This window comes from Castor canadensis, chromosome X, assembly GCF_047511655.1.
Source record: "Castor canadensis chromosome X, mCasCan1.hap1v2, whole genome shotgun sequence".
NCBI classification, from domain to species: Eukaryota; Metazoa; Chordata; class Mammalia; order Rodentia; family Castoridae; genus Castor; species Castor canadensis.
In genome coordinates, this window is record NC_133405.1 from 125,835,555 (window position 1) to 125,858,725 (window position 23,171).

At 38.5% G+C, this 23,171-nt stretch overlaps 1 protein-coding gene across 2 annotated transcripts in view; it reads left to right on the plus strand.

The window, feature by feature from the left end:
• The window catches only part of Map3k15 (mitogen-activated protein kinase kinase kinase 15), a 136,587-nt gene that overhangs the window by 14,293 nt on the left and 99,123 nt on the right, over positions 1-23,171 (plus strand). The window contains exons 1-3 of one of the 2 annotated variants that reach the window (XM_074063412.1): positions 4,542-5,308; positions 12,106-12,245; positions 14,541-14,564. In XM_074063412.1, coding sequence (XP_073919513.1) covers positions 12,123-12,245; positions 14,541-14,564 — 147 coding nt within the window. In that variant the 5' untranslated portion in view covers positions 4,542-5,308; positions 12,106-12,122. Of the gene's footprint in view, positions 1-4,541; positions 5,309-12,105; positions 12,246-14,540; positions 14,565-23,171 lie in introns of those variants that run through there. The other variant, XM_074063413.1, reaches the window with a different exon arrangement.

Below are 23,171 nucleotides of genomic sequence, written 5' to 3' on the forward strand. Positions count from 1 at the left end.
ATTTCCTTTAGTATGAAATGATACTGTAATGATTCTGGTAGATTTTAGCCAACAGCGGTGTTGGATAGGATGTGTTGTGGTTTAAAAGAAGGCTGGCTCTACTTCTCTTTGTTGTCCTTTCTGGGGCTTATGTCTAGCTTCTTCCTCTGTGGTATTACTCCTGGATTCTTGATTGGCTCGATGTGGCAAAGAGTGTTTTCCAAACATATGTCCTCAGCCATGCTTCCTAGTATCACTTGGACTCTTGTGACCAGTGCTGGCCAATATGGATGTGAGCAGCAGCAATGAGTATCATTTGGGGCTGTGGAAGTTCACTGGATCTTTTTTTTTTTTTTTTGCATCTGTCTTTGCCCCTCTCATGGCACACTTGAAGATCACATGTTCAAGGTGACACTTTAAGCCACTGCATTTGGAGGGGGGTTGTTTCTTATGGCAGCATGCCCTAACTTATCCTGAATAATATAGTTTTCTGTGTCTTCTGCTTGACTTGTCTAAATGTATCCCTTCGTCCCGCTTCCTCCATGGGCTCAGTCCACACGTACATTGGCTCCTACACAAGAAGGAGCCTGCCAAACACCTTATGACTTCTTTATTGGATACTCTCTCCTCATCTTTCTGGAAAGTGAGTATGTTCAGAGGATGATGTCCCTGTAGGACACCTGGGTTTGAAGGTTGTGGAATGATGAAGCAGGTAGCCCCTGATTCAGCACCTGTATTTTGTGTGGCATCTGTGCATAGATTTGGTCTTGTTAATGTTTCCCAGGCTGGCCTCGAACTGGAGCTCCTCCTGCTTTCACCTCCTGAGTAGTTGGGGTTATAGGAATGCATCATCTTAAGAGTCAGTCTTGACCCCAGCCCCTCCCTCATTGCCAGCTCCATTTAATTACTTTCAAAATGGATCTCAAATCTGCCTACTTGCTATGTATCCTGTTATCATCTTGGTCCAAGGTTTGCTTCTTTCATCTGGGTTACTGCCAACAGCTTTTTAAAGCTGGGCCAGTCTCAGTGTGTTCAAATCCATGTTGTTTGCTGAGAAGCCACTGTACCCTGGCCACCTTCTTCATCCTGCAGTCTTTCTCTGGCCAAATACCTGTCCATACGTCACAAAGAAATTTAAGAAGCCTTCCTGGACTCCTCTCCTTTTCCCTTCTGCCTTTTGCCCGCTGAGGGGTTCTTTCCTAGCAGGTAGCACAATTGCTACTAAATAATTATTGATTTAATAATTGATTTTCTACCAGACAGTGAACTCTTCAGTGGCAGGGAGTCAGGTGCAGCTGTCTTTGCTACTGTTTAAGTGATTCCTGTAAATGTCACCTTTTAAGCATAACCATTGGTGGGCACAGATGACACTTGGCTTCTCCTGTTGAGTTAAGCAAAACTTGTTAGGAGCTCTCAAAAGAAACTCAGAATGTAGTTTCCTGTGGTAACATGTTGAGAATGGTGGCCAGATGTAGATACAATGTACTGTGAGTTTATTAAGAAATAAGATATGTCACTGGACATACTGGAATGGAAACAGTGGCTTCAGTTGTGTGCTGGAAATACCGGTCTTTTTGGTTTTGCTTATTCACTGTATTATTTTCTATAATATATGATTTTATTTTAAACAAAATAAGAGAATAAAGATGGGATTATAACTGAATCCTTCTTGATGCCTCCTTCCTTGCTGGAGAGAGTTGCCTGGTGTGCAGCAATGATTTCACCCCTCCACAGGCACCAGGCCACATGAGTACCTGCCCAGATCTCAGCTGTCCTCTGCTGGACCTGGCTACTGGCATACCCATGGGGTTCCTTTCTTAAGCCACCTTTGTCTCCGTGCTACTGTTTCTACTACTCACTCAGCATTGGGCCTGGAGCTTTCCTCAACTCTTAGACATGTGGACCAATTTAATGAAAGAAGCCTTTGGACTGCAGTATTTAATTGAGCATTGCTGTTCACCTTGAATGTACTTTAGGATAGATATTTGTGAGCTGGTTCACTACCTTACTGGGTGTGTATTATTTGTTACTAGAACAGAATGTATTATTTTCAGTTCCCAACAGTGAGCTTACAAACATAGTTTTAGAATATATGCCATAAACTTTTTTTAATGCCTTTTATGTATCAGGCTTTGGGATATAGGTTCTATTAAAATCCTAGCCAAATAATATATTTGGGGTAGGAAGGAACGTCTACAGAGTAGGCTGGAAAAATTCATGTTTCCCAATATCTTGTTTAGGGTTTGAGCTATTGGGTGTGATGGGACTTGGCAGAAATGCCTGGTGGTTGGGGTGTGTGTGAGGGGAGGGTGTTTGGGGGGGGATTGTAGAGCAGAATGGAGTTCAGTTGTGTGCCTTGGCAGGAAGTAGAGCTTATTTGGGAATTGGGGGTTTGGGGGCGGGCAGCCCAGGGTCAGGCAGAACTGGACACATGGGAGTGGAGGGAAAGGGAAGGTACATTTGATGTAGGTACCTTTTTCTCCTCCCTCTTAAATTTTTTTTATTGTGGAAAATTTCAAACATGCACATTACCCAGCTTAAATAATTATTAACATGCTGCCATTCTTATCTCTTCTCCCTTATCCATTTCCCCATCCCCGGATTGACTATTATCACGCTTTTCAAACATTTTTAATGTAAAATATATGTAACTGAAATGCACAGATCTCAACTGTACAACTTTGAAAAATGATTAACCCTGTGTAACCTAAACCCTATCCCAATATGTATAGATGGTTTGCATCTTCATTCACTCAGCATGTTTTTGAGATTCACCTTTATTATTGCATGTATTGATAGTTTGGTTTTTTTGATGCTAAGTACTATTCCATCATAAGAATTTACTACAGAGTTTAGCCATTCTCCTATAAGCAGACAACATTGGGGTTGCTTCCAGTTTGTGACTTCTAGGAGCATTTATATGTAAGTCTTTTGTGGACCAATTTTCTTATTCCTCTTGGGAGTGGAATGGTGCATATTAAACTATGTAAGAAACTTTCAATCCTTAATCTAAAATGGTTGTACCATTTTATGTTCCTACTGTCAGTGCATCACTGTTCTACTGGCTTCATATCCTCATCAGTATTTTGTATTATTGAGCTTTTGAATTTTAGCCATTGTAGTGGGGAGTATAGAGGTCTTTCATTATGGTTTAAATTTGCCCTTTCTTGATGATTGGTTTCTCTTCTTTTATCATTTTTACATTTACTTACATGTGTATACATTGTTTGTGCCACCTCCCCTCCTTGATGATTGGTGATGCTGAATATTTTCCATGTGTGGTTTGACATTGTAAATATCTTCCATTGTAAGATGTCCATTCAAGTCATTTACCCATCTAATTGGGTGTTTGTCACCTTATTATTGACTTAGCGTGCGCTCGCTCATATATATATATATATATATATATATAGAGAGAGAGAGAGAGAGAGAGAGAGAGAGCTATATATACTATTCTAATAATAAAGTTAATTTAACTATTATCATTTTAGTATAAACAGTATAAAAGTACTAGTGATATGTTTTACACTCTCTTTTTCTACTGAGTTTTTAAAATCGAGTGTGTGTTTTAGACTTACAGTGCCTCTCAATCTCTCAATACAGGCCACCCACATTTGAAGTGATGAGTAGTGGTGTGCAGCTAGCATCTCTCTAGCAGGTGTGAATTATAGCTATGTCTGATAAAACTTACACATTGAATTTTTTCAGTGAGTTTATTTAATGTAAAACTATTTTTCCTCCAGTGAATTTATCAGAAAAATTTCAATTTATGTGTTAGAAAACCAGTAAGTGATCTTTCTTTTTCCTTTGTATTTTTTAAAAATTTCTCTCTTTTTTTTTAATTGTTAGGCTGGAGGTACGTTGTGGCATTTAAAAAGTTCTTACAATATATCATAGCTGAATTCACTTCCTCCACTATTCTCCTTTATCTCCTTCCTCCCATTCCTGGAATAGTTTTAACAGGCTTCATTTTTCCATTTTCATATATGAGCAAAATCTTTTCTACTGACAGAACACTTTTTTTTGGCAGCACTGGAGTTTGAACTCAGGGCCTCACACTTGCTAGGCCAGTACTCTTACTGCTTGAGAGACTCCACCAGCCCTGTCTTTTGGATTTAAGTATTTTGTCAGAAATATTGTCGTGACCACTTGCTCCCGTAGTGTGACTTGCTTATTCATCTACTTATTGGCGACTTCTGATGAGCAGAAGGCTTTCTTTTTGCAGTCTAATTTAGGATCTTAATTTTGTTTCATGTTTTTGCTTTTTGGTGGTACTGGGATTTGAACTGAGGGTCTTGTACTTTCTGGGCAGGCATCTACCACTTGAACCAAGTCCCCAGACCCTAGAATATTAATCTTTTATGGTTGCCTATGTGTCTTCCCTAAGTCATCTTCCAGGTTGTGATGGTACAGATACTCTTGTATGTGTTCTTCTGAATGCTTTATAGTTTCAGATTTTACATTTACACCTGTGACTCAAACTTATGACTCAAAGTTTGACACTGATGACTTTTGATAATCTGAGCCTGACACCTTGCCTCAAACATGCAGGGAGGCTAGTCTTGGCCCAGGATGAGTACAGCAGGCACTTGGCATCTGGACAGTAGGACCATGACTGTCTCTTTTTCTTCTCATCATCCAAGAAAGTGCAGGTTATCCTTTAGGCCCATGGCCTGTCTGCCTTCTGGAGCAAAAACTTCCCAAACAGACCAACATGTGTTCTATCAGTGTGTCCCACCAGCCTGGCAATATAAGTGGTGCAGGAAAAAGGATATTGGTTTTGTGCACCAGAGTTTCAATGTCTACCCTATTGTCTGTTGGCGTATGACCCTGGATAACTTAATATCTCTGAATCTCATTAAGATAAACATCTTTGTAGAGATTCAAGCTGTGTCTTGAATTGGGTAAGTGCTCAATAAATGCCAGTTCCCTCTATACCACTCCCCTCTGCCCCCATCAGTAAACATACCCGAACCTCAGTTTCTAGAATGAAATGTGCTTGGTGTAGTAAAGACTCGGGGCTCAAATCCCTTAGATAGTCATCATGTGGTGTGGTCACATTATACTTGGGCAGTTTTTAAGAAAGGTTTCCAAAGTTTGGAGGTTGGAGAGAGATTTCATCCTAATTCCATTCCTTGTTCTGTGCTGAAGAATGGGTGAGGAAAAGCCATAAAATCCTATTTTCACTGTCCCCTTGTGTTTGTCTTTTTATTGAGGTATAACACATGGACACACAGAGAGAGAGAGAGAGAGAGAGAATTTTGACTGTACTCAAAGGACTACCTAAGAAAAAGGAAATTGGACATGAAAAAAAGTGAAATTTGAATAGGTAAGGACAAAGAAAGATGGTCTCATATACAGCAGTGAGTCACCACCATCAAACAAATTCACTTCCCTCCACAGGCTGTGGGGACAGGTTCTGATAAGGAAATGTAAGGCACAGAATGGGTGAAATCAGCAATCATACAAAAGTCCTGATGGTTATTGATGATCTTTAAGGAGCAGTTGATTTTTGGCAGGAAAAAGAAAGAGGTCTTATTGTTGAAGTACATATAAAAACCATGGGTCCTCTTGTGTTGACTGATGTTCACTTTAATGAGACAATTAGAGAGCAACTTAAATACAGGGGCCATTTCCTGTGATTTTTGTTGCTGTAAGAGAAGAGCTCACTGGTACCCTTTTCATGGTGCGTGATGCGTGGTAGCAGTACATCGAACCCTGCTTGACTTTAAAATCATGCATATGTGATGTCTGACACAGACCTTTTGAAAGAGAAGGTTATCTGCTCAGAAAAGGCTTCTAAGAAATATGTCTCAAAAAATTTTGCTGAAGAGACTCATGTCAGAATGATCCCTTTGTGAAGCAGTAGAAGAAAGCTGAAGAGGAACCTTCAAGTGGTAAAGATGACAATATTGAGGTTTGTTAAAAGGCTGCCAGGGAAGCCAGACTTGGAACCATGGCACTGATACCATTTAGCCTGGTGAATGCAACCTAGCTTACAGTATAATTTGGCCCACTTTTTCTTCATTGTTAACTGGAAGAGCAACATGTGTATGCAAAAAGATAAAAGTGCCTTAAACCATGCTATTGTGTGCTTTACAGTATACTGTGAGTGGTCTGACATTAGGCCCAGTGAGTCCTTTCACCTTAGTGAACAAGCATAGTTTGGCCTTGGTCTTCCTACTTTTATGCCTCTCACATATGTGGGATTATAGACTTGAAATGGTCCCACTAACTTTTTGCCTGGGCTATCCTTGAACTGTGATCTTCCTGATCTCTACCTCCTCAGTAGCTTGTATTGCAAATGTGCCCCACCACACCAGGCCTGCAAAATAAGATTTAATGACACTTCACAATATTCTTTCCATTGGCCTGACCTGAAGTATGTTGGAAATGAGCAGCAATGATGAAATCAGATCTAAATTATAGTTAGTTGACATATCTTCTGTCTAGTAAATCTGGGCTTTTTATTTTTAGGGAGTTTTTAGGTGGCCAATGTTGCCATAAGTCCAATCACATTTTTAAAATGTCTTTGGCAGGAAACTTATTTTAAAATCTAGCTCTTTTCATGTAGAGAAAACCAGTCTTATTTATATTCATTATTTCTTTCTTTTTGATGGGAAGAAGATAGGCTTACAGACAACCTGGAACATATTTAAAGACTGGAATGAACCAGCACGATTACAGATTTTACCATGTGGTAAATCATTTGCTATCATATCATTTCATTGACTAATGTTACATTGCAGAAATCCACTACTTTTAAACCACACTAAAAATTACAGTTTTATTCTTACCTATAAAACATTTAACAAAAATTATGTTTAAACTAGTGTTCAAAAGTTTTTAATGAACTAAAATCCTATGTATTTCATTTTTCTTATTTCATATTAGCATGTTTTGAGAGTCTTAAGATTGAGAAATTATTTGAGGGGTTTACTTCAATGATAAATTCAGACATTTTTCTGCTAAGTGTAGATTTTAGCTGGAGCTTTGGCTTTTCGCAGTCTCTGATGGGGTACAACTTCTTAAAGTTTGTTAAACCATGCTAAGTAGTGGGGGGTGGGGAGAAGGAGGGTTTGTCTGCCTCTTGGTCAAGGAAGATGAGTTGTGCTTTACAAGCTCCCCTCCCCTACACTGGTCTGCCGCACCTAGGAACTAACTGTAAAGTGATGGTTGCTGGAGCACCAGGGTGCATTTGGGAATGAAAACCTGAATTTTTAGCTCTTCCTCTTTCTTTTTTTTTTTTAAATCTGTGATCTGTTTAGTTAAGATTTAGCATGATGTGTAAATTGTTTTGCTCACAGGTGGCTCGATTTTGGGGAGTCAGGAAAATAGTAAGCTTATTCTGTGCACTGGGGAGCCTGGGACTTGGGGGTCAGAAAAGGTGAGTTAGAGCCCTGCCTCTGTCCTGCCCTAGCTGAGTGACCTTGAGCGAGTCTGTTAACCTGTTTGTGCTTCATTTCCTCACCTGCAAAGTGAAGCCAGCACTTGCCCTGCCTGCTTCCTAGCGTCTCTTTTGAAATTCAGCTGAGATGTCTGGAGGGATTTTGTACAAGGCAAAGCATCTGAACGTCGTGATTAGTAAAGCTTTCAGAAAGTTGGTGGCCTTCTTAGGAGAACAAACCTCAATCCACCATATTATAAAAAATTCCAGTCAAGTGTTTTACCAGAATTAACATTTAGAAATCCAATGCTAAGGTAGTTTGTAAACTCTAAAAATAAGCCAGTTGAGTGTTGTTTGGGTATAAATCCTTGAAGTGAACTCAGTCTACTAGCCTGACAAATATCTGGCAAAAATTTCACTTTGAATTTTGAGACCGTTCCATTGTTTCCTATTAAATGTGAATTGATCAGAATTTTTGTTTTGTTCTTTTGAGACACGATATTGCTATGTATCTCAAGCTTGCCTCTGAACTAACTGTGTAGTCCAGGATGACCTTGAACTCATGATCCTCCTGCCTCAGCCTCCCAAGTCTGAATTATTTTTGAGTAGAGGTATTTACCTGTCCTGTTTTAATTGGTACTGGGAAACCTCTATCCCAGCCCTGAGTGGAGCCACAGAAGAGCTTCTTTCTGAGGTCGTGAGGCCCGGCCGAGAATGTTGAGAGAGCACAGAAAAGAAGGCATTTGTGTCACCAGACAAAAACTTGAATCTACTTAACAACAAGTTACTCTACCAAGTAAAGTAATGCCTTCAGAAATGGTTCATGTGACTTGGAGGCTGCTGTCTTTCATCCCTGTGCTCTGCCCTTTCCTACCACTATCCTTTTTCTTCTTCCATTTGCTTCTTTTCCTTTCTTAACTAATGATAGGAGTTACCATGGCCTTGGAGTTGACATCTATGCCACCACTTTTTAATAGCATCACTATGAAATACTTAATTTTTAATTTGGGTAGCTAATAGAATCCAGGGAATAATCATGTAGGCAGAATGTCTAATTTTCTCAGTTGCAGTGTTATTTTTGACTCCGAGCAAATGTCTACTGTCTATGTGGAGCAGAATTATCCATTTGAGATAAATTGACCCTGCTGAGTTGCAAAGTGTTTCCTTAGCATATACATTTGTCCTTTCATTAGCAATAACCTCTAATGGGTGGATTTGAGTATGATAGTCTTCTTTGTAAAACCTCTCATGATTATTTTAAAGTACTTTTAGGTGAGACATTGATACTATTGTGAATTTTTTCCTTTGAGTTCTCATTTGTCACTGATACATCCTGAAATGTTTGAGAAGAAAATTATATAGTGTCTGATATTTGCTTCGAAATAATATCAAGGGCATGGGTGGCAGTGGAGATAAAGCAGGTTATGAGATTATAATCCTTGAGGTGAGGGGCATGGGAGTTTCATATACTATTCTGCCTATTTTTATGTATATTTGTAGTTCTTCATAATAAAAGTTAAAACCCTACCATAAGTTTCCCATTGCCTCAAGGTAGAATTCAGCCCTCTTGAGATCTCCAGAACTCTTTAACACCTGGTACCCAGAACTGGTGTTCTGGCTACAGAATTAACATTCATACACCATCTTGCCTCTGGCCCTTTGCCCTTGCTTTCTTGCCTTTCTGCTGTATTCTTCCCTTTGCATCCCACCATCCTCACTCCAATTTTCCTGCCTAAGTCTCATGGATCCTCTGGTAGCAGACGACATTACTTCCTCCAGGTCTTCACTGATTGCTTTCCACATAAGTGTGGTTGGAGATTCCTAGGGAGCACCTCTATCATTGTTGTTTCCTTCACTTTAGCCATAGCCCTCCTCACAGTGACTCTGCTTTCCGCCAGTTACGTGCATGGCTTTTTTTTTTTTTCTGAGTAAAAGGATTATGTACCATTCACACGTCTATCTTTGGTGCCCAATACAATGCTTGTCATACAGCAGGCAATCCATACATAAAAGAATAAAAGGCCCACCTCGGGACTTAGTGACACTTAGCCTCAAGTCCTTTAGTGTCTTTGCACAGAACCAGGGGTACCTGGAGCTGAATGTGGCTTCTACCTGTTGCTTCGCTTTTCATGCCTACATACTTCATACCCACAATTCTCTATTCTTTCATTGATATATTCGTGGACATTCTGTAGATCACAGCAGTACAAGCATAAGTTTGGACACACATTCCTGGATCTCTATATGGCACATGTGGGGAAATGCCCATCAAACATGAAGCACTTATATCCCCTTGAAAATGATAAGTTTTGAAATGGCATCCAATATTACTAGGCAAATTTCAGCATGTTTACTACTGATGCAATAAGTTGCTCCTCTGTTTTGAATAGGTCTCTACTACATGGCACAACTTCAGGGGGCATTTTTTATTGTCAAGTTGATGATGGACATGTGAACCAGGAGCTATGACACAAGAATATTTATTGTAGCAGCTTGAAATAAGGTAAAATTTCCATAGACAATGTATAAAGAAATTGTGATCTAGTTGTCATAACCTGGAATTCTATACAGAAGTGAAAATGTAGAAACTGGAGCTAGACATACAAATTGGTTGAATCCTACCAAAAAATAACAAGTCAAAGAATATAGAAAATTATATAAAATTCAAAGACATGCAAAATTAGACAACATACAGCTTAGGAATTTATACATATATTATGTTTGTGTGTTTCTGCACGTTGTCTTACACTGTTCAGGTTGTTATGACAGAATACCAGAGCCTGGATGGCCTATAAACAGCAGAAGTGTATTTCTCACAGTTGTGGAGGCTAGGTACCAGCAGATTCAGTGTCTGATATGGGATTGCTTCATAGATGAGACTTTTCCCTGTGTCCTCACATGATGGGAAAAGTCAACTTTTTAGAGCCTCTTTTTATAAGGATACTAACTCTATTCATGAGGGTTCAGCCCTCATGACCTTATCATATCCCAAAGGTGCCATTTCTAAATGCTATTCCATTGGAAGTTAGATTTTAACATGTGGATTTTGCGGGGACATAAATGTTCAGTTTATAGCATACACATACGTGCGAGGAAATGATAAATGCATAGGTGGAGGTAGTTTTCTTTCACTAGGAAGTCACACGGAGCTCTGACAGCACAGGTAAGGCTGTGTGATGGGTTCGCATGGTGGGTGTGTGGGTTTTCATTTCATTATACTTCATAAATATACTAGATATATTATTTAGATATGTGATATGTTTCATAAGAATAACATTGAAAATAAATCCTTTGGCAAATTCTAAGTGAGACTACATTCCCAGCACTTTTTTTTTTCTTTTATTATTCATATGTGCATACAAGGCTTGGTTCATTTCTCCCCCCTGCCCCCACCCCCTCCCTTACCACCCACTCCAGCCCCCTCCCTCTCCCCCCCACCCCCTCAATACCCAGCAGAAACTATTTTGCCCTTATCTCTAATTTTGTTGTAGAGAGAGTATAAGCAATAATAGGAAGGAACAAGGGGTTTTGCTGGTTGAGATAAGGATAGCTATACAGGGCATTGACTCACATTGATTTCCTGTGCATGGGTGTTACCTTCTAGGTTAATTCTTTTTGATCTAACCTTTTCTCTAGTTCCTGGTCCCCTTTTCCTATTGGCCTCAGTTGCTTTAAGGTATCTGCTTTAGTTTCTCTGCATTAAGGGCAACAAATGCTAGCTAGTTTTTTAAGTGTCTTACCTATCCTCACCCCTCCCTTGTGTGCTAAAGCTTTTATCATGTGCTCATAGTCCAATCCCCTTGTTGTGTTTGCCCTTGATCTAATGTCCACATATGAGGGAGAACATACAATTTTTGGTCTTTTGGGCCAGGCTAACCTCACTCAGAATGATGTTCTCCAATTCCATCCATTTACCAGCGAATGATAACATTTCGTTCTTGTTCATGGCTGCATAGAATTCCATTGTGTATAGATACCACATTTTCTTAATCCATTCGTCAGTGGTGGGGCATCTTGGCTGTTTCCATAACTTGGCTATTGTGAATAGTGCCGCAATAAACATGAATGTGCAGGTGCCTCTGGAGTAACAGTCTTTTGGGTATATCCCCAAGAGTGGTATTGCTGGATCAAATGGTAGATCGATGTCCAGCTTTTTAAGTAGCCTCCAAATTTTTTTCCAGAGTGGTTGTACTAGTCTGCATTCCCACCAACAGTGTAAGAGGGTTCCTTTTTCCCCGCATCCTCGCCAACACCTGTTGTTGGTGGTGTTGCTGATGATGGCTATTCTAACAGGGGTGAGGTGGAATCCCAGCACTTTTTGTTTATAAAATTCTTATTGCTTTTCTTCCATAGTTCATGGAGGTAATCCTTTTTTTTTTTTTTTGGTAGCACTGGGGTTTGAACTCAGGGCCTCATGCTTGCTAGGCAGGCACTTTACCACTTGAGCCACTCCACCAGCCCTTTTTTTTATAATGGACTATTTTGAGATAGGGTCTCATGTACTATTTGCCAGGGGCTGGCTTCTACCCACAATCCTGATCTCTGCCTCCTGAGTAGCTAGGATTACAGGTGTGAGCCACCTGGCCATAAGAGTAATCATTCCTCATTTCTACCTTATAAAAAAAAGATGATGGTACAAATATAAATTGCTATAGCTTCTTGTGGGTGATCAGCAGCAAGCAGACTGAGTAGACAGATCATCACTACCCAAACCCCTGGCCTCTCCTTGTTCATTTCAGATGTTGCCATCGTGGACATGAGTGACATCTCCAGACAGCCATCCCTCTTCTACCATCTTGGAGTCCGTGAAAGCTTTGACATGGCCAATAATGTGATTCTGTACTATGACACTGATGCTGACACTGCTCTGTCATTGAAGGTAAAGGGCATTGTTCACCTTCTCCTGAATATTTCATTTTAGAAAAACAGAATTATATGACAGGCTGAGATGTATATAGCACAGGAGTTTGGAAAAAAATAGTGAAGAATTGTTTATGCAGTTCTCTTCTTCCCACCAGAGATTCTAGCTCCCACAGATGGCTTCCTGGCTGTTGCATGAACATCCTTGCTACATTGTGCTTTTGCAGGCAACCTGAGGACGTCAGGTTTATTAGACAAGCTAATTGATACAAACACACCGTTCTGAACTTCACTTCATGGGCAATTTGATCCAAACCTCCACAGTATAAAAATCAGTTCTTAACTTATGATATGAAGACGTTTCAGAGTTACCAACATGAGCAGAAATTTTTAGTATAGACATAGTATTTATTTTCCTACAGTCAGAAAGCAAAGCAAAACTGAAAATTTGTGTGTTCCTGCACTACTCAGTAATTATTGAGAATTTCTGAAAGGTATTTTTACAAGCTTAATACAAGATGCTTTGGATAACACAGTACTTTTAAGCACATTTATATTTGTAAAATGGAAAATGTCTAATGTGTAATTCTAAAATTTACTTAATATTAATATTGTTGAATATCTTAGTATTAGGGAATCCTGGTCTATGTTAAATCATTTTAGGAATAATAGATTAATTTTTTTACAGCAATGCTTCTCAACCTTGACTGCACTTTAAGTCATCCCAGATCAATTGTGTCATAATCTCTGAGGGTGGGGCCCAGGAATGGGGATTTTTTTTTAAACTTCCAAATGTCCAATCAGGAGTGGGAATCTGTGGTTTAGAGTTAGCCTCCACAGCTATCATTTGAAAATGTCCAGTCCTCTCAGGACTAAAACTCAATGGTATATAATAGTACAATTTTATGCCAAAGTTGGACGTTTGTGTTTCTTGAGATTTAATATTAACCAGATTTTTCTGGGTTCTGTAATGATTTGAGATTATTTCCTGGTAGAAAACCACATGCTTTAGATACATAACCTGTATGTGAAAAACTTCACATATACTTTGCGTAGTCGTGTGCTCTGTAATTATAGCTCAGTACTGTATTTTAAGAAGTCATTCATATGACAGTGAAAAAAGAAACTGTTTTGTTAGTATAGTTTACATTGTAGTTTCCCAAAGACTATAAACCAGTCTAAAGCACTTCAGATATTTAAATTTTAACTTCTTTTACTGTTTTTTCACTGAAGTAGTTATGCTTAGAAATAGTTATATTTGTGAAATATGAAAGCATAGATTATTAACCTGCATTTTCATGAGAAATATGAAGTTAGAATATATTTTTCCTGATTCAATACAGTTTTTCCTCAACCATGCCTTAGCAAAGCCTTCTAGAAAGTCCTCTGACCTAGATAAATTTTAAATTTTAGTTTTTTTATAGTGCTGGGGATTGAAAAGTTTTAAAATTCTTAATGATACAAATATTTCCTAAAATGGAAGTGGCTAGTCAGTTATATCTAACATGAGAAGAAGCAGTTTGCACTTGTTATCAGAAAATAGAAATGTCAGAATATAGAAAACATGTTTTATAGGGAAGCTATTTAATTATGTTTTCTTTTGTCAGAAGTGTCAGTTTCCAGTGTAGAAATGCTAGTCAAGGACTGCATAGCTATCACGCTAAATTAACCGATTAAAATTGTTGTCGTTGCACTTGGAACATGCCTAGACAGTTCTAGTGGGGTGTCAGGAATACTTCCAGCAACTCCCCTTCTGAAAAAAGGCTGGTTGTGGTATGGCCTGCAGCCTTCACATTGATCTGTTCAGGCAATTGTTCTAAATGTGAGCACAGCACAGTACTTGCTAGGTGCTTTCTTATTCTCACTGATACTCTTCTCTGGGAAGGTGAGAGACAGTGGGCACTCAGCTCAGTACCCCAAAGTTGAATCTCAGAATATCTTGGGCAAAGGCATTGGCACTGCTATGAGGAAATCCTTATAAGCACAGATGTACCCCAATAGTTCTGAAGGTAACCAGTCACATGATCAGTTTCCTCAGGATTTGAATTTTACGATTTCCAGAGGCTCATCCTATTTGTAGCTTCAGAGAGGATTCAAATGATTAGTTCTTGCTCCAAGGTGGTTGCTAGTTGATGGGAAGGGGGAGGGGTGCTGACTAATGCTTATGGGAATTAACTGTTTATAAAAACTAGGACCAGGATGTGTCTCAAGCAGTAGAATGCCTGCCTAGGAAGTATTGAGGTCCTGAATTCAAATCCTAGTACTGCCAGAAAAACAAAATATAACTATATTCATCTTTTCTTTTTCTTTTCAGGATATGGTAGCTCAAAAAAACACAGTAAGTATTAAAATTTTAATTTTTAGCCTTATAAATGTAAATTAGCAAAATGCTTGCATAAATATCACAGGTAGCAAGGTGGTTTTTAATCATGCCTGTTGGTTGTGCTTCTAAGGACAGTTAGAAACTGTCTGTCCCTTAACCCACAAGCTAGCTCAAGCTCCACTAAGCCATTGAGGGTGTGGGACAGCAGGCAAGGTCAGACAAGTATATGTTCTTTTTTTTTTTGCTTCTGTGCTGGGGATAGAACCCAGAGCCTTGCTCATGCTAGGCAAGCACTCTACCACTGAGCTACATCCCTAACTCTAAGTGTGTGTTCTTCATTACTCACTAGAGCTTTGAGCTTGGACCCATCTGGGTGTTTCCTTCTGAGGTATGGTCTCTGTTCCCATGCACCACCAAGAGTCTTTTTGCTGGGACCAGTACACTCCCATACTTGCCCACTAGCGTTTCCCTGATGATGGAGGAACAGTTAATTCGGGTCTGGACCTGAAGTTCGGTATCACAAGCTGAAAAGAAGTGGAGTTGAATTCCAGTTCCTTCTGTCCCTTCCTTATGTACTCCTGTTCTTTCTAGATCTTGGGTTTTCAGATTACCTCCTTTATGGAGAAATGGTTGGGGGGACATCTGAAGAAGATTAGGTCCAAGGCCCAAGAGGTGCAGCTATAGTCTATCTTTGTTTCTAAGTCACATTGGGCAGTTGTTCCACTCCTGTCTGGGCTACATCAGTTAAAATGAGAAATGTTAGACTCTGTTGTGTTGTTGTGGATGCCTTCCAGCATCTAACATCTGTGGTTCTGTTTTTATTGCACAAACAAGAAGTTGCAACTTAGATTTAATGCAAGAAATGCCTATGAAACACTTATTTCTTGAAACAAGTGCTATGTTAAATCAAGGAGCAAGAGAGACAATTTGTTTTCTTTTCCCTTTCCTGCCTTCTGCATGTATCTGCACTTAGAAATATTCTTGTCTTCCTGGAGACTTGGTGTTATAATTAGCACTAAGTAATGTTATGGCACTGAGTAGCAAATTCTGTAATAATTCTATGTATTCTCTCTTATGGCACATTGTCCCTCCTCCTAAACACCCAGGAATTCCTTTAATATTCATAGTGATTCTAAGCATACCTTGGCACAATTCTTCCTAGGTGTGTGTTTGTTCATTTACTTATTAGGAATGAGTTTATTCTGTAGGATCTGGCAGTAGTTGACATTACAATAGAATTCAGCAATCATGCTTGACAAGGTGTGAGAGATTAGAGCATTCAGAAGAACTAAGAAAAGGCTCTGAGATGATACAAAGTATGGAAGATAGCACCAACTAGGAAAGGCTCAAGGGAAATAATCCTGGGAGGTATTATTCATGGTCATCCCCCAACGTTGTCCTCTTTCTGGAAGTAAGGAGACAGTTACTTTTTCTGCTCCAGATGGGATGGAAGTAGGGCAAACAGAAGAATGGTTTGCATCAGCAGAGTGGACAGATTGCAACTAATGGTGATTAAACATTAAAACAGAATGTCAAAGCAAATTGGTTGACTTTTAAGGAGAGTTTGCTCAGTTGTCTCCTTGTATATGGATTGGGGTAACATTAAAATTAGAGGCCTAGATTGTATGAGTTCCGAGGTTTAGAGAGAAGTGAATAGAATTGTTGGTTTGTGATCATTTTGGAAAGAATAAACACACACACACACACACACACACACACACACACACACACTGTAGTCATAGTGAACTCTAAAGTGAGTCAGGGGTACAGATTAAACACTATGCCCTGAACATGCAACCATATATTTTATGTCTGCTGTCTTTCACTTGGTATGAAGTTCATCCATGATGTAACATGTATCAGTCATTTATCCTTTTTTGTTGACTGGCATTCTACTATATGGATATTCCACTTTATAGTTATCCATTCTCCAACAATGGACATTTAGATTGTTTTCACTTTTTGGCCACTATGAATAATGCTGCTGTATCAACATTTAAATACAAGTCTTTATGTAGATGTTTTCATTCTTAGGAATGGAATTACTACATTATATGGTAAATGTAAGTTAACGTCTTAGGAAACTACCAAAATGATTCCCAAGTGGCTGTGCTTGTCTTACATTTATAGCACTGAGAGGTCTAATTTCTTTACAATCCTCACCAATTCTTGGTATTGTCTGTCTTTTTATTATAGCTATTCTAGTGAGTCTGAAGTGATATCTTAATGTGGTTTTAATTGCATTTCCCTAATGACTAGTGATGGTGACTGTCTTTTTAAGTTCATATTAGCTATTCATAGTCTTCTTTGGTGAGATTTCTATTCAAATATTTCTAATTTTAGTTGAGTTATAAGAATTCTTTATATAAGCTGGAAACAAGGCCCTTATCAGAGGCTTTATCAGTTACTTCTTTTCTAATTCTTAGCTCAACTCAAAATCAGGGAATATTGCTCCTTTGTTTTCTTTTAGTTTCAGCTCTTACATGTAGGTCTCTGATCCATTTTGAGTTAACTTTTGTATCTGGTGTGAGGTAGGTATCCAAGTTCATTCTTTTGCATGTGGGTATCCAGTTGTCCCAGCACCATTTTTCTGAGAAGACTATCTTTTCCCCCATTGAATTGTCTTGGCACCCTGTCAAAATTAACTGAACATATAGGTAAAGACTTTATTCTAGACTCTCAGTTCTATTCCATTGGTCTGTATTGTCTGTCCTTATGTGTCACTGTTTTAATTACTAGCCTTGTAGTCATTTTTTCAGTTGGGAAGTCTGAGTTCTCCAAAGTTGGAGAGTTCTTTTTCAACATAGTCTTGGCCATTTGGGGCACTTTGAAATTCCACATGAATTTGAGGATCAACTTTTCTATTTCTGTAAAAAAGACCACTGACAGGTATTGCATTGTATCTGTCAATTGTTTATTGCTCTCATAACAATATTAAGTCTTCCAGTCTGTGAACATGGGATTAAACATAGGTTTTCTTTAATTTCTGTTAACAGTGTTTTGTAGTTTTCAGCAAACAAGCCTTTCACCTCCTTGATTTAAATTAATTTCTGGGTATTTTATTCTTTTGAGTACTCTTGTGTATGGAACTGTTCTATAATTTCCTTTTCAGGACTGATTTTTAGAAATACCTTTCACAAAAGTCTTTTTTTTGACATCACATTTTAGTTCATGATTCAGTATTTGATTGAGTTAAAAAATATAATTCAGTTTTTGATCAGAATTTTAAGAAAATAACTTCTTGCTTTTCCTGTGTTATTTTTATCCATTTTAATTCTTATGTTATTTTCTGTTGCTTTGGAGATAACAAAGCTGGCCACTCTTAGCAATTTTGTCTATTTAGAAAACATGGTTATATGACGATAGACCAATGTTACACCTTTATGAAAGCAAAAGAGTGAAATGTAGTCAATCCTGAGGCTATTTTATCTGTTAAACCTTTGAACTTCCTGGTGCTTTGTGACTAGTATATAGTCCATAGGTATTCTGTAACTTCCTTTGTTTTAATTTTCCTTTGTGTGAATAACCATACCTTTTAACTTATGACATATCTTGCAGGTTGATTTCCCCTGGAAGCATAGTTAGAGACTGAGTTTAAGGCCCAGGAGGTTTATTAAGAAATACGCTTGGGATTGACACTGGGAAAGAGGAGGGAATGAAGCAGGACTGGGCAGAGGGAGAAAGGGAGCTGCAATGCAGACCCAGTGACAGCTGTGGCTAACTCAGTAGGGAGGGAGGTATGGAGCTAGAATGGCCCTTCTGAGCTGCACTGAGTTGGGATGAGATGGCCAGGTTTTTATGTCCCCACATCCATCCATCATCAAGAATGTAACCTTGGACGAGGTGCTTCCTGCAACAGAAGCAGTTCTGGGAGAGCCTGACAGCAGGGACTGACAGCTGAAGCACTTCCAGCAGCTGAGGCAACATATCCTCCCTTTGAAGGGGATCTGGGTAGCACACCTGAGTGTCTACCACATTACAGTCATGTCATTTGAAAAATGCATAAGTCATATATACCCCAATACTAAGAAATGTATCTCCAAGGCTGATAGGTACAGAAATATTTTTCCCAATTAAGGTGGTGGTAGTAGTGGGGGAGGGGTGTTTACCTGAAAACTATTCATACCTTGCCAGAGAAGAAAGATGGAGACATATACTGTGCCTGTACTCTAGGAGAATTACTAGGAGTTGTTCTACCCAATACTCACAGAAGGAATTGTGGAAGGATCGCTTCTCGGCCTTTTGGCTAAGATCAAGTATAGGAATTGTGGAAGGAGCACTAGACCTTATTTTCATTTGACATGTCCTAAAGCCAGAGTTCACAGTTTTTTTTTTAAAAGAGAGAAATTTCTAAGCTCTGATCACATTATTAAAAGTACCTTATTAAAAACCATTTTATTAAAAACTAATCTGGTTCTTGACCTCTGGACTAGGTGATTTTTTTTCTGGAAAGGCAATGAGATTTATGAGAAACTCGTTGTTCCCATTTAAATGGTTATCTTTGTAATCCCAATAAATTAGAAATTCTTTGAGAAACAGATACTGGCAATATTGGGGACATTGTCTTCAATACTAGAAGTCTTCCCCCTGATTTATGAGCATGGCTAGGCCCTAAGTTCAAAGATCACAGAATTTCTCCTGGTATTTCCCTTTTGCCTTCCTCACTTATAAAGTTTGCTATGGCTTGGAATCCAAAATTATCAAACATAATACAGAGCATTTAGGAATATTTTGGTAGGACAGTTACATTTCTTTTCTCTTTTCATGTCCTTTGGGTTTTCTGAGGTCAAAATCATGATTTTTTTACCACTTTTTATTAGCAAGACTCAATTTCAAACAAGAAGGCTATATTGTGTATTAGATGGAGAGGGAGAATTTTCTTTTATATGAAGAACATGAATGATGTAAAAATCTGCCCTTTGAGTATTTCCTTGATTTGTATGTCTGTTTTCTATCATTTCTACCTCACCTTACATTCTCTATTAAAGTCTTTTTGTCTTTTCCCTACATTCCTGTGATCATGCTCCTGTTTGTTCTCATAAGTTGGAGTACTTGGGAGGTACAAACCATAAAACTTTTCTCTATATCACTTGACTATCAAAGAGGTAATGTCAGATGTCACAGTGCCAATGTCAGAACCATGTGATCAGTACTAAATTCTGCCTGCCAACTGAATAAGTCTTTGGAAGCTAGAACAGTCACCTATTTTCTTTAAAACAAGACATAATTCACATACCATAAAACTTACCATTTCCCCACCCATGCTGGGCATTTTATTTAGCTTTTTAATTTAAGGATATTTCAGAATTGAACTGAAGCGACAGTGAGTGACAAGATTCCTGGGAAGGGAGATGAAAGATCTGAGATTTGTCTGGCTCAACAGTCATCTGTGACCAAGTTGATTAATATTCCAGGGTCTTAGTTTCTGCCTCTATAAAATGAGACAATGAATGGGATGACTTCTGAGATTTGTACCAACTCTGACATAATTATGTGACTTTATGATAGCTGGGCAGTTGTTGGAACAAAGTGGGTCAACTATGGCAACAACTCAGTTAGAACTTGATGGCAGGTTTCCAGTAGGGACTTGTACATTTACTTTGAAGTGGCACAATGGCCCAGTTCTCATGTAGAAATTGTTTACATCTTCTGTGTATATATTCCTCCTATGACCAGAGACATATAGAAAAATAACAACATGGAATGCTCGTTGCATTTAAAAACCAAAAAGGAACCTGTATTTTCCTGGACATGCATGTGTGATTTTTAAAATTTTTCCCCTAAAATGGCTAGATAAAAATGACAGCATAAACCTTGTAATCATTCTTTTTGGAGCGGTGTCAACTTGAATTTTTTTCCTTAATAAGTTGATTTTGTCATATATGATCACGTTAAATATATTTTTTAAAGTATTTTGGACTAGAGGTATAGATCAATTGGCAGAGTGCCTACCTACCAAGCACAAGACCCTTAGTTCAAATTCTAATACTGCCCCAAAAAAGTATTTCCCTTCATTAGCTTGCTAATTTTTCTGGTAAACAGTCTTTTGGGTTTTTTCAGTTTTGATTTTCACTAAGAATTTGTGGCCCATTTGTATCACAAAATACAAGCTAGTCCTACATTCTGCCAGGAGTAAAGATACGCATTTATTCTTAGAGCTGGCATCATGCCTTAAGTGATAGAGCACCTGCCTGGCAAGGTCAAGGCCCTCAGTTCAATCCCCAGTACCACCAAAGAAAGAAAAAAAAAGATAAGCATTCTTCTGCAAGTGTTCAGAACTCAGTTCATCTTGAGTGGTACAGAACTACTGTCCTTCTGCCTTTAATGTTTCTTTCCTTTTGATTAGGCCATGTGTTGACTAATTAAATGTTTGTATCAGTATATAAAAATTTACTCTGGGAAGGTCAGCTGAAAGTCTCATTATGAAGTCAGCTGAGATAAGCCCTTACATATAGTATTTGCTCCAAATAATTAATTCATAAACCCTATACTGCTATTAACTAGCTTTGCCACCTGCTGCTAGCCATAAATAAAAGTAAATGCTGGTAAAATGAGGCCCTTTGGCTTGTATTTCCATCCTGGTCGTCTTGGACCTTTGGCCCCCTTGCATGGAACACCTGCAGCAGAGCAGAACCAGCTGAAGATTAATCTTAGGTATCCTTGGTTAGTGGCCATGATTAAACCAAACAGACAAGTGAGAGGGGCCCCAACATGCTCTGCTTTCCTGGAAATACAGGCAACTGTTTGTGGGTGGGAAGTGCCCTGTACTTACAGAAAGCTTTACATGTGAATCTCACTGGAGGAGCAGTGACATTTTAGCACCACAACTAGGACATTCTTGTGTTGTGTCTGCAAAGAGTTTTAAGTGACAGTTATTAGCATTTGCGGGGCCAGGATCCCTTTATTAGTCTGGAGGAGTCTAAGGATTATTGTCTTGAGAATATGTTTTAATATGCTTAAAGAAATGGTCTCTACAAAAACCACTTGATCATCTCAATAGATGCAGAAAAAGCCTTTGATAAGATCCAACATCATTTCATGATAAAAGCTCTAAGAAAACTAGGAATAGAAGGAAAGTTCCTCAACATTATAAAAGCTATATATGACAAACCTACAGCCAGCATTATACTTAACGGAGAAAAACTGAAACCTTTCCCTCTAAAATCAGGAACCAGACAAGGATGCCCACTATCTCCACTCCTATTCAACATACTACTGGAATTCCTAGCCAGAGCAATTAGGCAAGAAGAAGGAATAAAAGGAATACAAATAGGTAAAGAAACTGTCAAAATATCCCTATTTGCAGACGACATGATCCTATACCTTAAAAACCCAAAAAACTCTATTCAGAAGCTTCTAGACATCATCAATAGCTATAGCAAGGTAGCAGGATATAAAATCAACATAGCAAAATCATTAGCATTTCTATACACTAACAATGAGCAAACGGAAAAAGAATGTATGAAAACAATTCCATTTACAATAGCCTCAAAAAAAATCAAATACCTAGGTGTAAACCTAACAAAAGATGTGAAAGACCTCTACAAGGAAAACTATACACTTGTGAAGAAAGAGATTGAGGAAGACTATAGAAAGTGGAGAGATCTCCCATGCTCATGGATTGGTAGAATCAACATAGTAAAAATGTCGATACTCCCTAAAGTAATCTACATGTTTAATGCAATTCCCATCAAAATTCCAATGACATTCATTAAAGAGATTGAAAAATCTACTGTTAAATTAATATGGAAACACAAGAGGCCACGAATAGCCAAGGCAATACTCAGTCAAAAGAACAATGCAGGAGGTATCACAATACCTGACTTCAAACTATATTACAAAGCAATAACAATAAAAACAGCATGGTACTGGCACAAAAACAGATATGAAGACCAGTGGAACAGAATAGAGGACCCAGATATGAAGCCACACAACTATAAGCAACTTATCTTTGACAAAGGAGCTAAAAATATATGATGGAGAAATAGCAGCCTCTTCAACAAAAACTGCTGGGAAAACTGGTTAGCAGTCTGCAAAAAACTGAAACTAGATCCATGTATATCACCCTATACCAAGATTAACTCAAAATGGATCAAGGATCTTAATATCAGACCCCAAACTCTAAAGTTGATACAGGAAAGAGTAGGAAATACTCTGGAGTTAGTAGGTATAGGTAAGAACTTTCTCAATGAAACCCCAGCAGCACAGCAACTAAGAGATAGCATAGATAAATGGGACCTCATAAAACTAAAAAGCTTCTGTTCATCAAAAGAAATGGTCTGTAAACTGAAGAGAACACCCACAGAGTGGGAGAAAATATTTGCCAACTATACATCAGACAAAGAACTGATAACCAGAATATATAGGGAACTTAAAAAACTAAATTCTCCCAAAACTAATGAACCAATAAAGAAATGGGCAAGTGAACTAAACAGAACTTTCTCAAAAGAAGAAATTCGAATGGCCAAAAAACACATGAAAAAATGCTCACCATCTCTAGCAATAAAGGAAATGCAAATTAAAACCACACTGATTCTACCTCACCCCTGTTAGAATAGCCATCATTAGCAACACCACGAACAATAGGTGTTGGCGAGGATGCGGGGAAAAAGGAACCCTCTT